General features: G+C 51.1%; 1 protein-coding gene across 1 annotated transcript in view; it reads left to right on the forward strand.

Moving 5' to 3' along the window:
- Positions 1–20,072, forward strand: part of FER1L5 (fer-1-like family member 5) — a 55,395-nt gene that overhangs the window by 20,775 nt on the left and 14,548 nt on the right. The window contains exons 19-29 of the mRNA XM_010829596.1: positions 2,669–2,846; positions 10,587–10,711; positions 11,824–11,924; positions 12,702–12,879; positions 12,958–13,113; positions 14,111–14,242; positions 15,551–15,714; positions 16,020–16,134; positions 18,428–18,530; positions 19,293–19,456; positions 19,575–19,841. Of these exons, the coding sequence (XP_010827898.1) occupies positions 2,669–2,846; positions 10,587–10,711; positions 11,824–11,924; positions 12,702–12,879; positions 12,958–13,113; positions 14,111–14,242; positions 15,551–15,714; positions 16,020–16,134; positions 18,428–18,530; positions 19,293–19,456; positions 19,575–19,841 (1,683 nt within the window). The remainder of the gene's footprint in view (positions 1–2,668; positions 2,847–10,586; positions 10,712–11,823; positions 11,925–12,701; positions 12,880–12,957; positions 13,114–14,110; positions 14,243–15,550; positions 15,715–16,019; positions 16,135–18,427; positions 18,531–19,292; positions 19,457–19,574; positions 19,842–20,072) is intronic.

Here is a 20,072-nt window from a genome sequence, read left to right on the forward strand (position 1 = left end):
GAAGTCCCTCCACCTGAGTCTTTACTAAGCCCCAGTGGGGGCTTCCTGCTGTGCCAAATCCCAGGAGGTCAATGGACCCAGTAAAGACAAGGTTTAGATTTAACAGACATGCAATCTAGTTAAGGAGAAATGATGTTCTAAGGAGTCTGCATTTCTTCCTGAAGGCCAAGGAGGACCACTGAGGCAGGAAGGGACAGGAGGAACCATGTCAGAAATAGATTTGTTGTTGTTCAGTCGCTAAGTTGTATCTGACTCTTTGTGACCCCATGGACTGCAGCATGCCAGGCTTCCCTGTCCATCACTATCTTCTGGAGTTTGCTCAGACTCATGTCCATTGAATCGGTGATGCCACCCAACCATCTCATCCTCTGTCACCCCCTTCTCCTCCTGCCCTCAGTCTTTCCCAGCATCAGAGTCTTTTCCAATGAGCTGGCTCTTCCCATCAGGTGGCCAAAGTACTGGAGCTTAAGCTTCAGCATCAGTCCTTTCAAGGAATATTCAGGATTGATTTCCTTTAGAATTGGCTGGTAGTCCTTGTAGTCCAAGAGACTCTCGAGAGTCTTCTCCCACACCACATTTCAAAAGCATCAGTTCTTTGGAGCTCAACCTTGTTTATGGTCCAACTCTCACATCTGTACATGACTACTGGAAAAACCATAGCTTTAAATGAAAGTAAAATTGGTTTGCAAACATGAATCTGAAGAGTTCTAATAAAGAATCAAATTTCCAAAAAAAAAAAAAGAAAGAAAGTAAAATTGGGCCACCCACTTACTCAGGAGACATGGGGACACAGTCACAGGGGAGGAGAGCTGGAGAGGAGAGAGCAGAGACCCTTTGGAAACAATGGTCAAAGTCACTGACCAACAGGAAAAAGAAGTGAGGCCAACGCCCATCTTCTGCCTCAGGTTGGGAGGTGGGGGTCAGACATGGGCTCCCTGAAGGGAGAGCAGGTCTAGGGAGATGATTGTGAACTTAAAGAAATATTCACAACCTAAAAGTTGAGAGTTATATTTTATTCAGTGGAATTTTTAGGACTTCAGGCCCTGGAGGCAGCATCTCAACCCTGAGAGAACTGCTCTGAGGAGGCAAGAGGGGAGCCAGGTCATGTAGAAGTATTACAACAAAGAGCAGGTAGTCTGAACATCAAAAGATCATTGTTAAAGGAAAACCAGACATCTCAAGTTAAGGAATTTAGGTATTTTCTATGTATGGGAAGATGCAAGAGTCTGGCCTCATTCCTTTGATATGCACCTCACCTGTCTGGGGCCGGTATCCGTGTTTTCACATCCTGAGTTTCCTCAGGGTTCACCATGGGGAATGGCTGCAGTCTGATGGCTGCTAGATGGCAGATAGTCTTTCCTTCCTGAGTTCCCTCAGGGCTCACCAGCTCACCGTCAGGGGTGGCAATTGCTAATGACTGTGATGTGTTTTGTTTACCAGTATGGCAGGAAATATTCCATTTATCATGATGAATCCCACCTCTGACCCGTGCTTGTGAGACACCCACGGGGACCAGTCCCTAAGCCTGCTAGATAGAGACATTTGTCATCAGCACACCAGGATCTACCCAAGATTATGGAGGAATTGCCCTGGGAGTGTAGATGGAACGAAAGGAGAAGGGACCTGAGGTTGGATCCCATTGAGAATCACAGCCTATGAGATTGCAGGGAGAAGGAGGGGGGTTGCAGGGAGATGGAGAAGGAGCTGGCAAAGGGGAACACTGGGGCAGCCTCTGGAGGGGAGAGTTGCAGAAAGGAGAGAGCAGAACAGTCTGAATGTGGCAGACAGAAAAGCTGAGGACCCAAAAGTGTGTGCTGGTAATGAGGAAGGCACCAGTAGCCTTGGGTCAGGAGAGAAGCCGAAGGCAGGAGGGAGAAGTTATTTATGGTGCATAGAGGCAAGTCTAGAGAAAGTTGGCTGCAGGGACTTCCCTGGCAGTCCAGTGGTTAGGGCTCCGTGCTTCCACTGCAGGGGGAGTGGTTCAATTTCTGGTCCTGATCGGGGAACTAAAATCTTGCGTGCCATGCAGCACCACCAAAAAAATAAAACTTGGCTGCAAAGTTAAAGGAGACAAGATCAGGTCCTAGATAAATAGGGGCTCAGAGGAGAGAGGGAGGGTTATTTATTAAGGCAGGAGAGATTTGAGTTAGTGAACAGAATGGGAGAATGCAAAAGTAGGGCAGTGGTTGGTAACAGAAATGAGAGAGGGGCTCATGTGACAGACAGAGGACCTGAGAAAATGGGCTCATGGTGGGGGGACGGGGCTTGAGAAAAGCCAAGAGCAGATGTACACGTGTATGCACCCTCTACCACACAGTCCTGCCCACACTCAGTCTCATCCAAGGGAGGCGTTTAGACCAGAAGAGGGGTGGGCGGGCCAATTCAGAGCCTAGACGGACCAGAAGACCCTCCTGCTTGGCTTCAGGAAGAGAAGACCAGGGCTGGCTGGGTGGAGGGGCCAGGTGATAGAAGTCATGGGAGGAACTTCCCTTGATCAGCCACGTGAGTTGGAGTCAAAGCAGAATTTTGAGAGAGGGCAGGAGTTGAGGGATGGCCTGGCTCACACTGAATGAAAGAAACCGGGCACCTCATGCTTGCCTCCCTGCCTGTCTCCATAGCTTTGTTCATCCCTTGACTCATGCTGGGGATGTTGGGGTTATTGTTTTAGAAGCACCAGAACCGACAGAAGTATGGGCTGTGCGTCATCTTCCTTTCCTGCACCATGATGCCTGACTTTAAGGACCTGATCCAATTTGAAGTCAGCATTGGTCACTATGGAAACAAGATGGACCTGAGTTACAAGCCTCTCGTCTCAACCACACAGTACAGCCCAGCGATATACGATGGTAAGAGTCAGATCCAACTGAAGGGTAGAGAGAAACCACTGTATGTCGGGCTCTGGGTTGGCCCTTTTAAGGTTTTCAGCCCAAGGGACATTCACAGACATTGTTAACCCACATTAGATGTGAGGAAAGTGAGCTTCGGGGAGGTAAAGTCACCTGTCAAACATTGCACAGCTGGTAGGTGGTGGATCCATGACAAGAGCTGCAACTGGGTTTTGACTTCAAGCCCTTCTCTACCATGCTTTCCACACCACAGCTTCTCAATCCCATCTTCTCTCCTACTACTCTGAACCACCCTCATCCAGCCATGCATGGATCAGTTGTATGGTGTGTGAATTGTATTTCCCCCAAAAGAGCTGCCCACCTTCTATCTATCCATGAATCCACTTATCCGTGCATTCATCCATTCAACTACCAACCATCCACTGTCCCGAATACCCAACCAACCACCCATCCGCCCACCCATCTTTTCATCTAATATATGCTCACTGGACTTTTATTGGGCACTATAAGGTTCCCAAAGTGTGGTCCCTGGGCCAGCAGCATCACCTGGGAACTGATAGAAATGCACATTCTTGGCCTCACCCCAGATCTACAGAATCTGAAAACAGAACAGCAATCTGGGTTTCAACAAGTTGTCCAGGTAAGGGGCGGCATGCTAAAGTTTGAGGACCATGGCTCTAGACACTATCTCATCTTTGTCAGCTTCACCCTCTTATCATGCGAGAGCTTTTCTGTGCATCCCACTTGTCTGCCTGTTTTTTTAATAACAGCTATTTTGGGGGAAATACAATTCACACACCATACAATTAATCCACGCAAAGTATACAGTTCAACAGTTTTTAGTATTCACAGAATTGCGCTATGATCACTGTGATTAGTTTTACAACATTTTTATCAGTCCAAAAAAGAAACCCTGTACCCAATAGCAGTCGTTTGCTATTTCTCCTCTAATTCCCCAACCTTAGGCAACCACTAATCTACTTCCTGTCTTATGTGTGTCCAGCTGTTTGCGACCCCATGGACTGTAGCCTCTGTCCATGGAATTCTCCAGGCAAAAATACTGGAGTGCGTAGCGATTCCCCTTCTCCAGGAGATCTTCCCCACCCAGAGATCAAACCTGGGTCTCCCACATTGCAGGAAGATTCTTTACCATCTGAGCCACATGGGAAGCCCCTCCTCTGGTGCTTCCTATTCTGGACATTTCATATACATAGAATCAATGTATGGTCCTTGATAACTGCTGCTTTCATTTAGCATAATGCTCTCAGTTCAGTGCAGTTCAGTCGCTCAGTCGTGTCCAACTCTTTGCGACCCCATGAATCGCAGCACGCCAGTCCTCCCTGTCCATCACCAACTCCCGGAGTTCACTCAGACTCACGTCCATCGAGTCAGTGATGCCATCCAGCCATCTCATCCCTGTCGTCCCCTTCTCCTCCTGCCCCCAATCCCTCCCAGCATCAGAGTCTTTTCCAATGAGTCAACTCTTCGCATGAGGTGGCCAAGATATTGGAGTCAGCTTCAACATCAGACTTTCCAATGAACACCCAGGACTGATCTCCTTTAGAAGGGACTGGTTGGATCTCCTTGCAGTCCAAGGGACTCTCAAGAGTCTTCTCCAACACCACAGTTCAAAAGCATCAATTCTTCGGTGCTCAGCTTTCTTCACAGTCCAACTTTCACATCCATACATGACCACTGGAAAAACCATAGCCTTGGCTAGACGGACCTTTGTTAGCAAAGTAATGTCTCTGCTTTTCAATATGCTATCTAGGTTGGTCATAACTACATGTTTTTAAATTATGAAATATATACAAAAGTATATTAAATGCATATGTGTAGTTTAAAATAAATAATAAAATATGTACCCGTGAAGTCATCACCCAGATTAAAAGGCAGAAAATTTTCTTAGAAAGGAAGAAAATTATCTCAGCATCTTAGAAGTTCTCTGTATGCTCTTCCCAGATCCACTTACCCAAGAAATAACCACAACCCTGAGTCTCATGATAATCACATCCTTGCTTTCCTTCGTTATTTTTACCACCTATGCATGCTACCTTAAAGAGCATACTGTTTTTGCATTTTTATATACATGGAAACTTTCGGTCTGTATTCATCTGTTTTGCATTTTTTCTCAATATTAAATTTTTATATTGGTATGTATAAATGAAGTTCATTTTCATATCTGTGTATATTCCATTGTAAGATTATGCCACAAATTATGTGGTATACGTAGACATTGAGGTTTTATCTTTTTTCTACAATAATAATGTTGCTGTGAACATTCTTGTACGTATCCGTCGGTCACAAGTGTAAGACTTCCTCTAAATTATATACCCAGGAGTGGAAGAGAAATTCAAAGCAAAAGTAATTATATCCAATTACACTCTAATCAGCGTGGCATGAGAGTTCTTATTACTCTGTGTTCTCACCAGGACTTGACCTTGCCTAGCCTTTTCATTCCTGCCAGTCTGGTGGGCATGTTACAAGATCTTGATTTACAATTTCCTGATTATAGATGGAGGTTGAGCAGCTTTTCGTATGTTTACACACATTTGTCTTTCCTCATCTGTAAAAAGTCTATCGAGATCTTTTATCTATTATCCTCAGTTGTCCAACTCTTTGTGACCCCGCGGACTATATAATCCATGGAATTCTCTAGGCCAGAATACTGGAGTGGGTAGCCTTTCCCTTCTCCAGGGCATCTTCCCCACCCAGGGATCGAAGCCAGATGTCCCGCATTGCAGGAGGATTCTTTACCAGCTGAGCCACCAGGGAAGCCCAACTATTAGCTATTGGCTCTATTTTTCTTATTGATTTTTACGTTATTTTTTCTGGGAATAATCTTTTGTCAGATGTGAGTATGTTCTAAATATCTTCTCTAAGTTTGAAGCTTTTCATTCTCTTAATGGTGGCTTTATATTTTTTATTGAGGTATTATGAAATATAAGATGCACAGACTTTCAGTGAGTTGGATGAATTTGGGCTCATTCAAGTTCATTTGGGTTTTTCTGTAACATCTTATGGAAAAACTCAAACTTTTTGACCAGCCCAATACATCCACATACACATCATGGACAGAAATTTCCATCATCCCACAGAACTGCCACGTGCCTTTTTCCAGTTAATCTCCCCAACTGCTGGGGGCAATCAATGCTTTGCTTTCTATCACTATAGACTTGTTTTGCTTGTTCTGCAACTTCATGTAAATGAGATCATACAGATGGTACCCTTTCTTTTCCTATAGCTTCTTTAGCTCAGCCTAGTATTTTAGGTGGTGGCTCAGGGGAAAAGAATCCGCCTGGCGATGCAGGAGATGCAGGTTCCATCCCTAGTCTGGGAAGATCTCCTGGAAGAGGAGATGGCTACCCACTCCAGTATTCTTGCCTGAGAAATCCCATGGACAGAGAGTCTAGCGGGCTACAGTCCGTGGGGTCACAAGAGAGTCGGACACTACTCAGCGACTAAAACACAGCAACAAGCGTTTTAAATATTCATCTGTGTGGTTGCCTATATCATATTTGGCTCCTTTTTATATCTGACAGCATTCTGCTGTATGACTATGACAGTTCATCCATTCCCCTGTTTATGGACATCTGGATTGATTCGAGTTTTGGAGTATTATGAGCAAAGCTGCTGTGAACATTCTGGTCCAGGGCTTTTGGTGGCAATGAGCTTGCACTTCTCTTGGGTAAATAGCTAGCAATGGAATTGGTTTTAAGATACCTAACATTTTCCCCACGTGGTTGTAGCATTTCACACGCTCACAGCAATGTGTTCCCTTGTTCAAAGTCCTTGTCAACCTTTGGTATGGTCAGCCTTTACCATTTGAAACATTCTGATGGGGATGAAATTGTACCTAACTGTAATTTTTATTTTTTTGGCCACTCTAAGTGGCTTGTGGGATCTTAGTTTTCTGACTAGGGGTGGGACTTGGCCCCTGCAGTGAAAGCACCCCTAATCACTGGACCACCAGAGAATTCCCCTTCATTTTAATTTCCATTTCTCTAATCACTAATAATACTGAGCATCTGTTCATGCTCACATATCTTTATTTAGTGAAGGGACTGTTCAGGTTTTTGCCTATCTTTCATTGTTTGTCTTTTTATAAAAAGACAGGAGTCTGTCTTTACATTGCAGAAGTTCTTTTACAAGGATACAATTCCTTTGTCAGATAGGTTTTGCTAATATTTTCTTCCTCTCTGTGGTTTATTTATTTCTTATTGTGGCCAGGTATCTTGCTGCTGCTGCTGCTGCTGCTAAGTCGCTTCAGTCGAGTCCGACTGTGCAACCCCATAGACTGCAGCCCACAAGGCTCCCCTGTCCCTGGGATTCTCCAGGCAAGAACACTGGAGCGGGTTGCCATTTCCTTCTCCAATGCATCAAAGTGAAAAGTGAAAGGGAAGTCGCTCAGTTGTGTCTGACTCTGAGCGACCCCATGGACTACAGCCTACCAGGCTCCTCCATCCATGGGATTTTCCAGGCAAGAGTACTGGAGTGGGGTGCCATTGCCTTCTCCGGGCCAGGTATCTTACTGTGGCTTTAATTTGAATTTCCTTAACATCAAATGATACTGAGCATCTTTTCATATGCTCTTAGCCATTCATATGTCTTCTTTGTTTATACGTTTAATTCAAGTCTTGGCCCATTTTTTCAGTTGGATTGTTTATCTTGAGTTGTAAGAGTCCTTTATATGTTCTGGATACTTTATCAGATATAGGATTTGCAAAAAGTCTGTGGCTTGTCTTTTCATTTTTTTAATGGTATCTTTGGAACTGCAAACATTTTCAACTGAATGAAGTTCAGTTTCTTTTTTTTCTTTCATGGTATCATATCTAAGAACTCTGCCCAACTCAAGGTCATAAAGATTTTCTACCTTTTTTTCTAAAGATTTTACAGTTTTAATTCTTACATTGAGCTGTATGGTTCTTATTTTGGCCATGGCACAGCATATGGGATCTTAGTTCCCTGATCAGGGATCGAACCCTGACTCCTGCAGTGGAATTGCAGAGTCTTAACCACTGGACCCCCAGGGAAGGTCCCTATGGTTCCTTTTGAATTATCAATAATTTTCATATGAGTATTCAGTTTTTCAATCATCATTTGTTAAAAAGATTATCCTTTTTCCAGGTGGGTTTTCTTAAATTGTGTTTTTAAATATTCTGTTCCATTGTTCAGGTTTTCTGCTATTGGGGCTCCACTTATGGGCTTAACAATTCTCCTTACTTTTCTTCTGTATCTGTCATTTTCTCCCTGATCCTTTTTGGCTCTTTATTTCTATCTTATTTTGGTCATTTTTCTTTTTTTAATGTCTACTTTTATTTATTTGGCTGCGCTGGGATTTAGTTGCAGCATATAGGATTTCCAATCTTCATTGAGGTATGCTGAATCTTTAATTGTGGCATGTGAGGTCTAGTTCCCTGGCCAGGGATCGAACCCTGGGCCCCCGACACTGGGAGCACAGAGTATTAGCCCCTGGGCCACCAGGGAGGTCCCCGGTTGCCTTCTTCTTTCTTTGCCTCTTGCTGGATTGTCTGCTGAGTCTGATCCCTGTTGGGCTTCCTTTCGTGCCGTCTCCCTTCCTATGTTTTTGTTTTCTCTTCTGTTCCTTTTCTGAGTTTTGCCAGCTCACACATCCTTGTCTGAGTCCTGAGTTCGCTCCGGGGGTGTGTTTTAGCTGCACTCTGCCCCCATCTAGCCGTGGCTCCCGCTGTGTGTCTTGTCACTCACCCCCCACCCCCAGGTGACTTCCGTCACCCTTCAACCCTCGCAGCTCCTCGGGCACTCACAGCTGACTCTGGCAGCCCTTATGTGTATTTTGAGCCTGCAGACTGTATCTATCTCCTTGTTTTGCTGAAAATGGAGTTATTTCCCTTCTCCTTGTTGCTTTTGTATGCTATCCAAGAGCAGCAGAAGAAAATTGCCATCTTGTGTCGGCTCGCTCACATCTGAGAGCCCCAGTCCTGGATCTCTGTTTATTTATCATTCCTGTGAGTCACACTCAGTGAGAGGGTCTGAAACTGGTGTCCTGCCAACAATTCAGGAAAATTATAAGATACTTGCTCTTTGAAAATGACCTCTTACCCTTCTCTCTTCTAGCTCCTTCTCAAATTTACTCTGTCCTCTGTGGAACTTCTCATGCTGTTCCACACGTTTGTAAATCTTCCTTCTGTATTTTTCATCTCTCTGGGCTGCATTCTGCATAATTTCTTCCAGATCTTTTAGGAAAAGCCATAGGTAACTATTCTATTAAAAAACTTTTGGCAGCTCCCTCTCTCTCTCCCACATCATCCTTCTCCATAGCATTTTCCACCACTGACACACTGGATTTTATATATTTTGTCTTTTTTGATCCCAGTGTTGTTTTTTTTTTATAATTCTTGAATAGACTTCTGATTTGAATAGACTTCTGATTCAAATATAACACATCTATGGAAAAGTACACAAACCAAAGTATTCAGCTCAATGAATTATTGCAAAGCAAACATAGCCACATAACAACATTCAGACCATGAAACAAAATCCCAACATCCCAGGGGCCCCTTGAACCTGCCACCCTCCAACCCACACCAAGGGCTGCTGTCCTTCTCCTAACTGACAATTAGTTTTGTCTGGTTTTTAACTTTTTATTTTTTAACTTTTCTTCCGTTTTCTTTTAATTTCTGGATTTAAAAAGTGATCTATGTATTTGGCTGTGTCGGGTCTTTGTTGAGAAGCGTGGGATCTTTCGTTGTGGTGCACGGACTCTCTAGTTGCTCCGAGTTGTGTGCGATCTTAATTCCTCCACCAGGGATCAAACCCAAGTCCCCTGCATTGCAAGGCAGGTTCTTAACCACTGGCCCACAGGGAAATCCCCAACATAGCTTTACAGGGCACACAATTCAACCTATGTCACAGGGGTGTCCTCCTAGACTGCCCACCTCAGACAGTGCTCGACTGTCTCTCCTGACCTCTGGGCCCTGGCAGTTGTTACAGAGAACAGCCAGTTCTCCAAGATTTTCCAGAAACTCAGAGGACAAATGTCCACTTTACTTCCACTTGCCTCACAGACTTTCTGCTTTGACCTTATTTTCGGTTTCCTGTGGATTTTATTTCAACTCAGCAAAATGTCTCAGAAAAAGAATGCCATGTGTTTCATCTAGCTTTCCCTGCCCTTGTTGCAATAAGAATCATGGCCGGGGGCCCAGTCTGCCAGGCCCATCACTGGCTTTTGACCATGCCTGCCCCTCCACCCCCCTCCTCGGCACAAGCAGGCCCTTTATCTCAGGTGTCTGCCCACCCTAACCAAACTCTGGGTCTCTGAACCCAGGGCCCACTCCTCCTCTGCCCCGACACCCAGAAGGAAGACCCCACCTCAAGGCAGACCCGGGCCTTGGCATCTCGCCTGAGTTAGGGGCACAGGCTCTGGAACTGAATGCCTACATCACACCACCTGGCTGAGCCATTGCAGGGCAACCACTTCCCATCACTAGCTTGGGTTTTCCCACCTGTGAACTGGGGACTTTGTGACCCGAGTGACACGGAGCACTGTGAGGGCCCCGTTAGGCCAGCTATGCTCATCAAAGCATATCCGTCCTGAAGGGGCCCACAGCCTACCCTCCAGCGGGAGGGGTCCAGTTGGGATGCTTTAGCAGATCACCCCCTAGAGGAATGGAGTGGCCCAGGGAAGGTCCTCTGAGAGTGGACACGGTGAGGGGTGTCCCTCAGACACCCCCTCCCCACACACGTGGCTCTGTGTTTCAGGGAACATCTACCATTACGTGCCCTGGTACAACACCAAGCCCGTCGTGGCCGTGACCTCCTTTTGGGAGGACGTCGGCTTCCGTATGAACTGCCTCAACCTCCTCCAATTCACGCGGGATCGCCTGGTGAGTCGTGTGGGCAGGGGCGTGAGGGGGGCCGGGGAGGCCCCCTGGTGTTTTGTTTTTTTAATTTGTCTACACCGGGTCTTTGGTTGTGGCATGCGAACTGTTAGTTGCCGCATCTGGGATCTAGTTCCCTGATCAAGGATGGGACCCGGGCCACCTGCCTCGGGAGCACGGAGTCTTAGCCACTGGACCACTGGGGAAGTCCCAGGACCCAGGCCATTGACGGGAGACTTGGGGAAAGGAGCCGCAGCCTTAGGAATCTGGTCACTCAGCTCTCTCGTGCATTCCACACCAGTTGAGGTGCCAGACACAAGCACCGAAGACACGAGGATGTGTAGACACAGTCTTCACCAGCAGGGAAGTCGGACGTGCGATAGTTAGGGCACAGGGTGGCAGGGCTGCGGTGGAGATTCAGGTGCTAAGAGCCACAGGGGCAGAGAGACTCAGGTGGGACGGGTGAGATGAAGAGAGGAGAGTCAGAGGAGCTGCTGGAAAAGGAGATGACATTTGAGCAGAGTCTTGCTGGGGTCAGTGATCGGGGTGCAGAGAAAGGAACACTGGGCAAAGCCATAGTGTTAGGAAGTTCGTGGGTGGCTGGGGTGTGGAGGTGATGAGGAAATAAGACCAGCGGAGCTGGGAAGGGTCAGATCACAAAAAGTCTTAGGTGTGTGTTGAGGGGGGAAGCCACCGAGCAGTTTTAGGCAGCAGAGCCCCCCTGGTTCCCCCACCTTAGATGTGACTTTCTCGCACCAACAGAAGGGAAGCCTGAGGTCAAGACCCTGTGACCCCTCCCCTGTGACCCATGGTCCTGGCACATCCTGGCTTCTTCCTGCCACCCATTTTTTTCTGTAGGGTAGTTGGGAGGGAATCCTAGCCTTCAGTGGTATGTGACAGCTTTGGATATGGACATCTCCAGGTTACCCCTCCGTTCAGTTCAGTTCAGTTGCTCAGTCGTGTCCGACTCTCTGTGACCCCGTGGACTGCAGCACGCCAGGCTTCCCTGTCCATCACCAACTCAAAGGTCCCTAAGCCCTGGCTGAAAGCATCCTAGGCCAATCAGCCTGTCCCAGGGGAGCCCCACACTCACATACTGCTTCTCTCCTGCTGGGCAGAAGGCCAACCTGGACACCCTGAAGTCCATGAGGAATCCGAGGGACCCAGCTCTGCTTCCCCAGTGGGAGAAACTGCTGAGGGAGCTGGTGGAGGACTGCAAGTAGGGGCAGGGGGCACCTACCCCTGGGGCTAGGGCTGAGCTAGATCAAGTCTACACAAGGCCTGGGGCGCAGACCAGACCCTACAGAACAACTACCCTACCGCCTCCCTCCCGCACCCCTACCTCCACAGGAAACATAAGCTCAGATCTCTCTCCAAACAACAGAGCTGCTTCTCTGCCATTCAGGGACCCCCCAAAGAGAGGAGAGGTCCTGACCTCTCCTCTCATCACTGCCCCCTCTACATCCACGCCTGATGATCTTATCAAACCAAGCTTCCCTCCATTGTCCAGACAAGCCCTGCACGTCCCAGCCCACACCTTCTCCTCCATCACTCCTCGCCACAAGAAGAGCCCTTGTAAGGCCTCTCTTGGGCCTGCAGCCCACTTAGATCCCCTCCTCCCCGGGTTTGGTTGGCCCCCCTCTCACAGCTCATACCTCTGTCCACGAGGAGGTCCTGAACACGGGCCTGGCACACCGCGGGGGCTGGGAGGACCGGAGCAGGAGGTATGAGAAGCCAGGGCCAGACCCACAGTGAGCGTGCTTCCTGAGGAGGGCAGGCAGGGCTCCCTACCACTCGCCAGGCTTGCACTCTGTGTCTGCAGGCCTGTCCACCAGGTCGACCAGCTGTTCCGGCCAACTTGGTCTCAGAGGACCAGTCAGCTGGGCCAACCAGTAGGGCAAGCTCTCCGGTCCAGGGAGGACACTGAAGCTGGGTGGGTGGGGAACAGGTGAGATGGGACGGAGACCAGCCCCCGCTCCCCCGGTCCTGGCTACAGGCGGCCGCTGCCCTGCATGACCAGTCAGCCCAAAGCCACCGACCTGGACAAGAACAGGTGGAAGCTCCGCCGCCTCCTTCTGCAGGAACTGGCCCAGAAGGCCAAGCAGGCGCCCCCCAGGGACATGGTGGCCACTGCAGAGGGCTGGCTGTACCGCCTCAATGCTGTGCTCCCCGAGGTGGGTGCTAGACGCTCCGGCCGGGAGCAGGCCCTGGTGCCAGCTCCTCAGGCGGGCCTGACGCTCTCGCGCCCGCAGCCGCAGATGAACCTCCCGGACGTGATGATCTGGCTGATGGCCCGGGAGCAGCGGGCGGCCTATGCTCAGGTGCCTGCCCACAGCATCCTGTTCTCCCCACATGGGGCCCGGCACTCCGGCAGGTTCTGCGGGAAGACACAGACCCTATTCCTGCAGGTGGGGAGGCTGGGGGTCCTCAGGGGAGGAGAGGGCACGGGACACCCCAAGGGAGAAGCCCTGAGCCCCCCACCCCCATCCTGGGGAGCCCCCATGAGCCTCTGGAGGGCATGCCCATTTCCTCTCTGCCAGGCCCTTTCCCAGGAGAAATGGAGTTTACACAAAGGGAGGCAGGAGCCTGGGGCCATCGGCATGGAGCCGATGCCAAGTCCATGCCCATCATAAATGTTCCTCAAGTTTGTCCCCTTCATCGTCCTCAAGCCTCACTTGGTCCTGTCCCTGTTCCCTCTCCCCTGGTCCATGATTGGCTGCTATCTACATATTTAATGCCTTTAAGGTTTGGGCTCCAGCCCTTCCTATCAGATGCAATCCATAAATAAGGCTGACTAAACACAAGTCTCCAGTCCTGAAGACAGTCCTAACCTCCAGGCTTCCCCCTCCCGCCCCCGGCAAGGCAGTTTCTCAAAGACTCCCTGGCTCCCCATTGCCCTTCCCGCTGTCATGGAAGGCTCCGTCCCAACGGTGTCCATCTGAGTCCTTATCTTACAAGAACACTGAGACTTGAATCCTGGTTCTGTGGCTCACTGGCTTGTGTGAGTTGGGGCCGACTGTGTCCGGCCTCAGCCTGCTCCTCTGTGAAATGGGCTGGTGATGAAGGTACTCATTCTGTAGTGGTGTGTGAGCATCAGAGCATATGTGACATGTGTGGTGCTTAGCACAGTGCCTGGCACATCACACAGCAAGCGTCATCATCAGCGTCACCATCAGCACCACCACTCCCCAGAGCACTTCCAGGCTCCCTAGTGGCCCTGCCCCTCCGCACTCCTGCACCCCACAGCCTGCACAAGACTCTGTTATGCTCGTCACCTAACTCAGTGTGAAGCCCCTGCTCCCGGGGCTTAGGGTGAAGGGGCAGGTGTGTGTGCCCCTCCCTAACCCATGCCCCTGCCCCCGGGGGACCTGAACCCCTGTGGTTGCTGACCTGCCTCTGACTCAGTACCCAGAGGGAGAAGGAGAGAAGGACACCCTCCCCGCCCAGCTCCGGGTCTGCATGTGGCTCGGCAACGTGACTGACAGCAGGGACCTGGAGCTGCTCCGCCAGGGCGAAGTGGTCGTGTATGCAGAGACGGTGAGTGGGGGCGAGGCAGGGGGGCTGGCGGGAGGGTGACTTGGCACTAGCCCAACTCCGACGGTGGAGAAAAGATCCCTGGCAGAATCTGAGAACCGTAAAAGGAGCTAGAGGGAAGTGACAGAGACTAAAGGAGTCCCTTGTTGACAAGCCATGGGCTTGGTAACAGGAGGGCAACTGAGTGGTCCCTTGGAGCCAGTCACTTTCACCGGGATGAAGCTTTACAGGGAATTTCTCCCAGTTAGTTCAGGGCACATGAAGTGAGTAAGGCTCAGACTGCTTGCAGGGTCCTTGTCCATCATTAACATGACAGCCCGGGACCCCTACCCACCTCAGCTGGGGAGGGGCAGTTCTGAAACAGAGGAACTGGAAACAGGGTAGCTTCCCTCAGAACCATAAACCCAGGGGGTTGGGCGAGCAGCCGGCCAGAGGCTGCTCTACAATCAGAGGTAAGTAACATGGGATTTGGAGGACACGGCTCACGAGAGGTCCTGAGAGTAGAGGGGAAATAAGTTTTGAGTTTCAGACTTCCCAGGTGGCTCAGTGGTAAAGAATCTGCCTGCGATGTAGGAGACCTGGCTTCAGTCCCTGGGTCAGGAAGATTCCCCTGCAGAAGGCTACCCACTCCAGGATTCTTGCCTGGAGAGTTCCATGGACAGAGGAGGTTGGCGGGCTACAGTCCATGACTCGCAGAGTCGGACACGACTGAGCAACTAACACTTCAGACTTTTTAGCTGAGTTAAAACCTGTTTTCATGGTTCCTATGTTGCATGCTGTGGATGGAGAGATGGTAGGACTTGAGGTGCGGAGACAGAGCAGGGTTAGGATGAGTGCAGGGAGCAGGGGCTGAGTGTCCCTCAGGGGAACGCGGAAGAAAGTTCCAGACCCAGTGGCAGTGGTGGAGCAGGACTGGGCTCCCCAGTGACGTGGGGAGGACAGGTCACGTCACAGGCAACCAGCAGGCTCTAACGCAGGCATCCGCCCCACTCCACTCCTCCATAGCTGAGCCACCTGGGGTAGAGGTGACCTCTGAGCCTCAGCCTCATCACCCGTGAAATGGGAGTGTGTGGCTGAAAGGGGCCTGCATATGAGCACTTGATTCATGGCATCTGCCTGTGCTGACGGACAGCGGGGGAGATGCTGTCCCATCACAGGCGATGGCACAGCTCCTGCCCCCAGGCAGGTCCCACGCCCTTTCTTGCCTGGCTCCCTGTTTCTAGGAGGCGCGTACAGCCCAGGGTAGGAGGCTCTGGGCAGGTGCCGGGTGTGCGGAGGGGGCTGTAGGCGCTGACGTTTCCCCTCTCCCAGTACGAGAACCAGGCCAAGTTTAAGGACCAGTGGGGACAGCAGTTCCTGCAACACCGCCCCAACTTCTCGGACGTCACGGGGCACAAGGCCCTTCCCAAAGAAGATTTCAGAGAGCCCCCCGGATGGCACTGGGCGGGTCCGTGGACAGTGGAGCCTCAGAGGAGGTGAGGCTGGGGCGTGGGGCCTGGAGCCTGGGGCCCCTGGACAGGCAGCCTTGGAGCTGGCACTTCAGGAGGGCCAGTAGGCCGCAACTCAGGGAGGCAGGCATACAGCCACTGAAGCCTGGTCCCGGGGGGCCCTGCCCACCCCCCTACCCTGCACGGTAGGCCCCGCTGCCCAGCCTTGCCCAGAGCAGGTGCTGCTGCCAGGTGTGGGAGTGCTTGGCCAGCGAAGGAGGACCCCAGGGGTCCGTAAGCTCAGGGAACTTGTGCTGGGAAGTGCTGGGAACTTGGGGTCTCGCCGCCCCCAGGCTGCTCCTGGACACGGACATCAACAAGAGCCAGGTGCTGGAGGAGGTGTATGAGAACCAGCGCCGGGATGCCGTGGGGGCCTGGGTGCCTGCCGCCATCCCCAACACGGATGTGGTGAGCAAGGCATGGGGGACAATCCAGCTCCCGGGGTGGGGGGCCTGGGAAGCTGGGAGCGCTGGATCAGTGGGACCCTGGTGAGCACTGATGGGGTTTGTATCCCAAGGTGGCAGGAAGAGCTGCCCTAAGTGGGACTGGAAGAACGGCAGAGTGTCTCCGTCCCCCGTGTAAAGGCAGTGCTTTTACCCAGAATAGGAGGCTCTGTTTGGGGCTGCTCTAAACCAACACTGCCCGAGAAAACGTTTTTGTTTTTTTTAACTTTTTATTTTTTATTGCAGTAAAGCCAATTAACAATGTTGTGATAGTTTCAGGTGGACAGCAAAGGAACTCAGCCTCACACATGCGTATATCTGTTCTCCCCCACACTCCCCTCCCATCCAGGCGGGCACATAATGTTAAGCAGCTTTCCCTGTGCTAGCCAGTAGGTCCTTGTTGATTATCCATTTTCAGTTCAGCAGTGTGTACGTGTCCATGCCAAACTCCCTAACTATCCCTTCTCCCCTAGCAACCGTAAGTTCATTTTCTAAGTCTGTGAGTCCAAGAGAACTTTCTGTGATGATCAAAAATGTTCTGTATCACCACTGTCCATGTGTGGCTATTGAGTGCCTGAAATGTGGCCCTTGTGGGAGTGAGGAACTGAACTTTAAATTTTGTTTCTTTTCTATTTGGCCACACTGCACAGCTTGTGGGATCTTAGTTCTGTGACCAAGGATCAAACCTGAGCCTCCGGCAGTAGAAGCTCAGAGTTTCAACCATTGGACCATGAGGGAATTCCCAAATTTTGTTTCATTTTAGTGAACTTAAATAGAAGGAGCCCCAGGAGGCTGGTGGGCTTCTCAGGTGGCTCGGTGGTAAAGAATCCACCTGTCAATGCAGGAGACACAAGTTCAATCCCTGGGTTGGGAAGAGCCCTTGGAGGAGGAAATGGCAACCCACTCCAGAGTTCTTGCCTGGAGAATCCCACGGACAGAGGAGCCTGGTGGGTCATGGTCTATAAGGTTGCAAAGAATCCGACACAGCTGCACAACCGAACACACGCACGTGGAGGCTGGTGGCTGCTGACTGGGTCAGTTCAGTTCAGCCGCTCAGTCGTGTCCGACTGTTTGCGACCCCACGGGCTACAGCAGGCCAGCCTTCCCTGTCCATCAGCAACTCCCGGAGCTCGCTCAGACTCATGTCCATTGAGTCGGTGATGTCAGCCAACCATCTCATCTTTTGTCATCCCCTTCTCCTTCCGCCTTCAATCTTTCCCAGCATCAGGGTCTTTTCCAAGGAGTCAGTTCTTTGGCATCAGGTGGCCAAAGTATTGGAGTTTCAGCTTCAGCGTCAGTCCTTCCAACGAATAGTCAGGACTGATCTCCTTTAGGATTGACTGGTTGGATCTCCTTGTATTCCAAGGGATTCTCAAGAGTCTTCTCTAACACCACAGTTCAAAAGCATCAATTCTTCAGCGCTCAGCTTTCTTTATAGTCCAACTCTCACATCCATACATGACCACTGGAAAAACCACAGCCTTGACTAGACGGACCTTTTTTGGCAAAGTAATGTCTATGCTTTTTAGTCTGCTATCTAGGTTGGTCATAACTTTTCTTCCAGGGAGCAAGCGTCTTTTAATTTCATGGCTGCAGTCATCTGGAGCCCCCCAAAATAAAGTCTATCACTGTTCCCATTGTTTCCCCATCTGTTGGATCTTAGTTTTTTGAATGTTGAGTTTTAAGCCAGTTTTTTTCACTCTCGTTTCACTTTCATCAAGAGGCTCTTTAGTTCTTTGCTTTCTGCCATAAGAATGGTGTCACCTGCATATCTGGGATTGTTTCTCCTGGCAATCTTGATTCCAGCTTGTGCTTTATCCAGCCTGGTATCTTGCATGATGTACTCTGCATATAAGTTAAATAAACAGGGTGACAATATACAGCCTTGACGTACTCCTGACTGGACAGCGAGATTAACTCACATCTTGCAGGCTGGTCTCCTCTGCACAAGGGCAGAGCTGGCTTGGGTGTGGGCAGGCAGCAGCATCCACCTGAGATTCAGTCACGCTAGTTTACTTTCATAGTCATATGTATGGTTATTTCCTACTTATGTTGAGTGGTTATATAAAGTTGATATAGAACTGATAGTGCTTATATAAAGTTTCCTTTTAAAAGTACATGTACAGTTCAGAAGGGCAAACCCATGAAAGCACATTAAGTGAACACTCAGATGGCACTAGACGTAAGAGGCACTGTCTGCTCCTGGGGTGGGAGCCCACGATGGCTGCAGTAGGCCCGCCCTGTCTGTCCACCCACAGAATGGAGAGCCCGTGGAGGCCCGGGAGATTGTGAAGTGCCCCCAAGGCTGGCACGTGAAGCAAACCTGGGCTGTGGAGCTGAACCATGCAGTGGACAATGAGGGTCAGTCCTCTGGACGCTGGCTGAGGGCGAAAGGGCCTGGAGCTGAAAACCGCCAAGCTCTCGGGTGGAGTGGGCCTATGTCCCTGGGGTCCCCAGCCTTCAGAGAGTGGGGCCACCCTACTTGCCACAGACATGGGCCCCAGCTTTAAGACAGGTGTGTGCATGCGTGCTAAGTCACTTCAGTCGTGTCCGACGCTTTGCAACCCCATGGACTGCCAGGCTCCTCTGTCCGTGGGGATTCTCCAGGCAAGAATCCTGGAGTGGGTTGCCATGCCTCCAGGGGATCTTCCCAGCACAGGGATTGAACTCGAGTGTCTTCTGTCTAACCTGCACTGGCAGGCGAGTTCTTTACCACTACCTCCATCTGGGAAGCCCACGTGCTGAATGCCTCCTGGGCACATGAACTGAGGCCAAGTCCAGAGCTTGGTTCACCCTAGTGGCCCCAGGGAAGGCGTAATGAATGGGCTAGGAGTCAGAAGACGGGGGCTCAGCGTGCAGGCTCTGCTACTTATGAACTGGGTGATGTGTGCGGGTCCCAGGACATCTGTGAGCTCACCTTCTCCATCTGTCAGATGGGCTGCTGGGCTCAGGCCACCGGGTGATGCTGGGTGACCACACCTTTCCTTGTGGCCAGATAGACCTGGATCTGAGGGACTGCACTGCCCCCTTGGCCTGCCCTTCCCGGGGCCTGTGTCTCAGGCCCATCCAAGCCCCTGAGCCCGTGGCCCCTGGGCACCCACGGGCCATGTCGTGGCCCCGCAGGCTGGGAGTACGGTGTGGGCATCCCGCCCTCGGGGCTGCCCCAGGTCTGGAACTCGGTGGAGAAGACCTACTACTCACGCCGGCGCCGGCGCTGGGCGCGAGTGCGCTACCGGGACCACGGGCAGCTGAGCCACGAACAGGAGACTCTGTCCTTCCTGCAGCTGGTGAGGGGCTGCCTGGCAGCGACCGGTGGGACCACAGAGTGGGAGGGGGGCCCACAGAGGGGGCCCACCCACTCCCACACCCACACGGGGTGAGAGGGCGCCTCTGCTCTTCCTGCAGCACCACCCCGGCCTGGCTGAGGACGAGGCAGGCTGGGAGTACGGCGTCTTCGGCTCCAAGTTCCACCTGAACCCTGAGCCCCAGAGCCGCTTCCGCCGCCGCTGCTGGCACCGCAGGCTGGCCCCCAACAAGGTCAAGGGCACTGCACCCATATTCCTCCTGGAGGGATCCCTGGTAAAGCCCCAGTGGTCTAGGGGTCTCCCCCCTGCAGCCCTGCCTCCGGAGCCAGGGCACACCTGGTGGGGCAGGCAGCCGGAGATGCCCCGTGTGGTCAGATGCAGTGACCGCTGTGGGGTGGTGGAGGGGACATGCTTCGGCTTTGGCTGGGGAGAAGGGTGACCTGGGCCTGGGCTGGAGGTGACAAGAAAGGCACCCAAGAGCCTCAGGGAGTCTGTCCTGGGCACAGAGCACAGATATGAAAGAGCAGGCGAGGAGGGCGGACATGGTGTCGTCCACACGGAGGCTGGACAGAATCATGAGTTCTCGGAGGGCGCCCCC

This window comes from Bison bison, unplaced genomic scaffold, assembly GCF_000754665.1.
Source record: "Bison bison bison isolate TAMUID 2011002044 unplaced genomic scaffold, Bison_UMD1.0 scf7180017864508, whole genome shotgun sequence".
NCBI classification, from domain to species: Eukaryota; Metazoa; Chordata; class Mammalia; order Artiodactyla; family Bovidae; genus Bison; species Bison bison.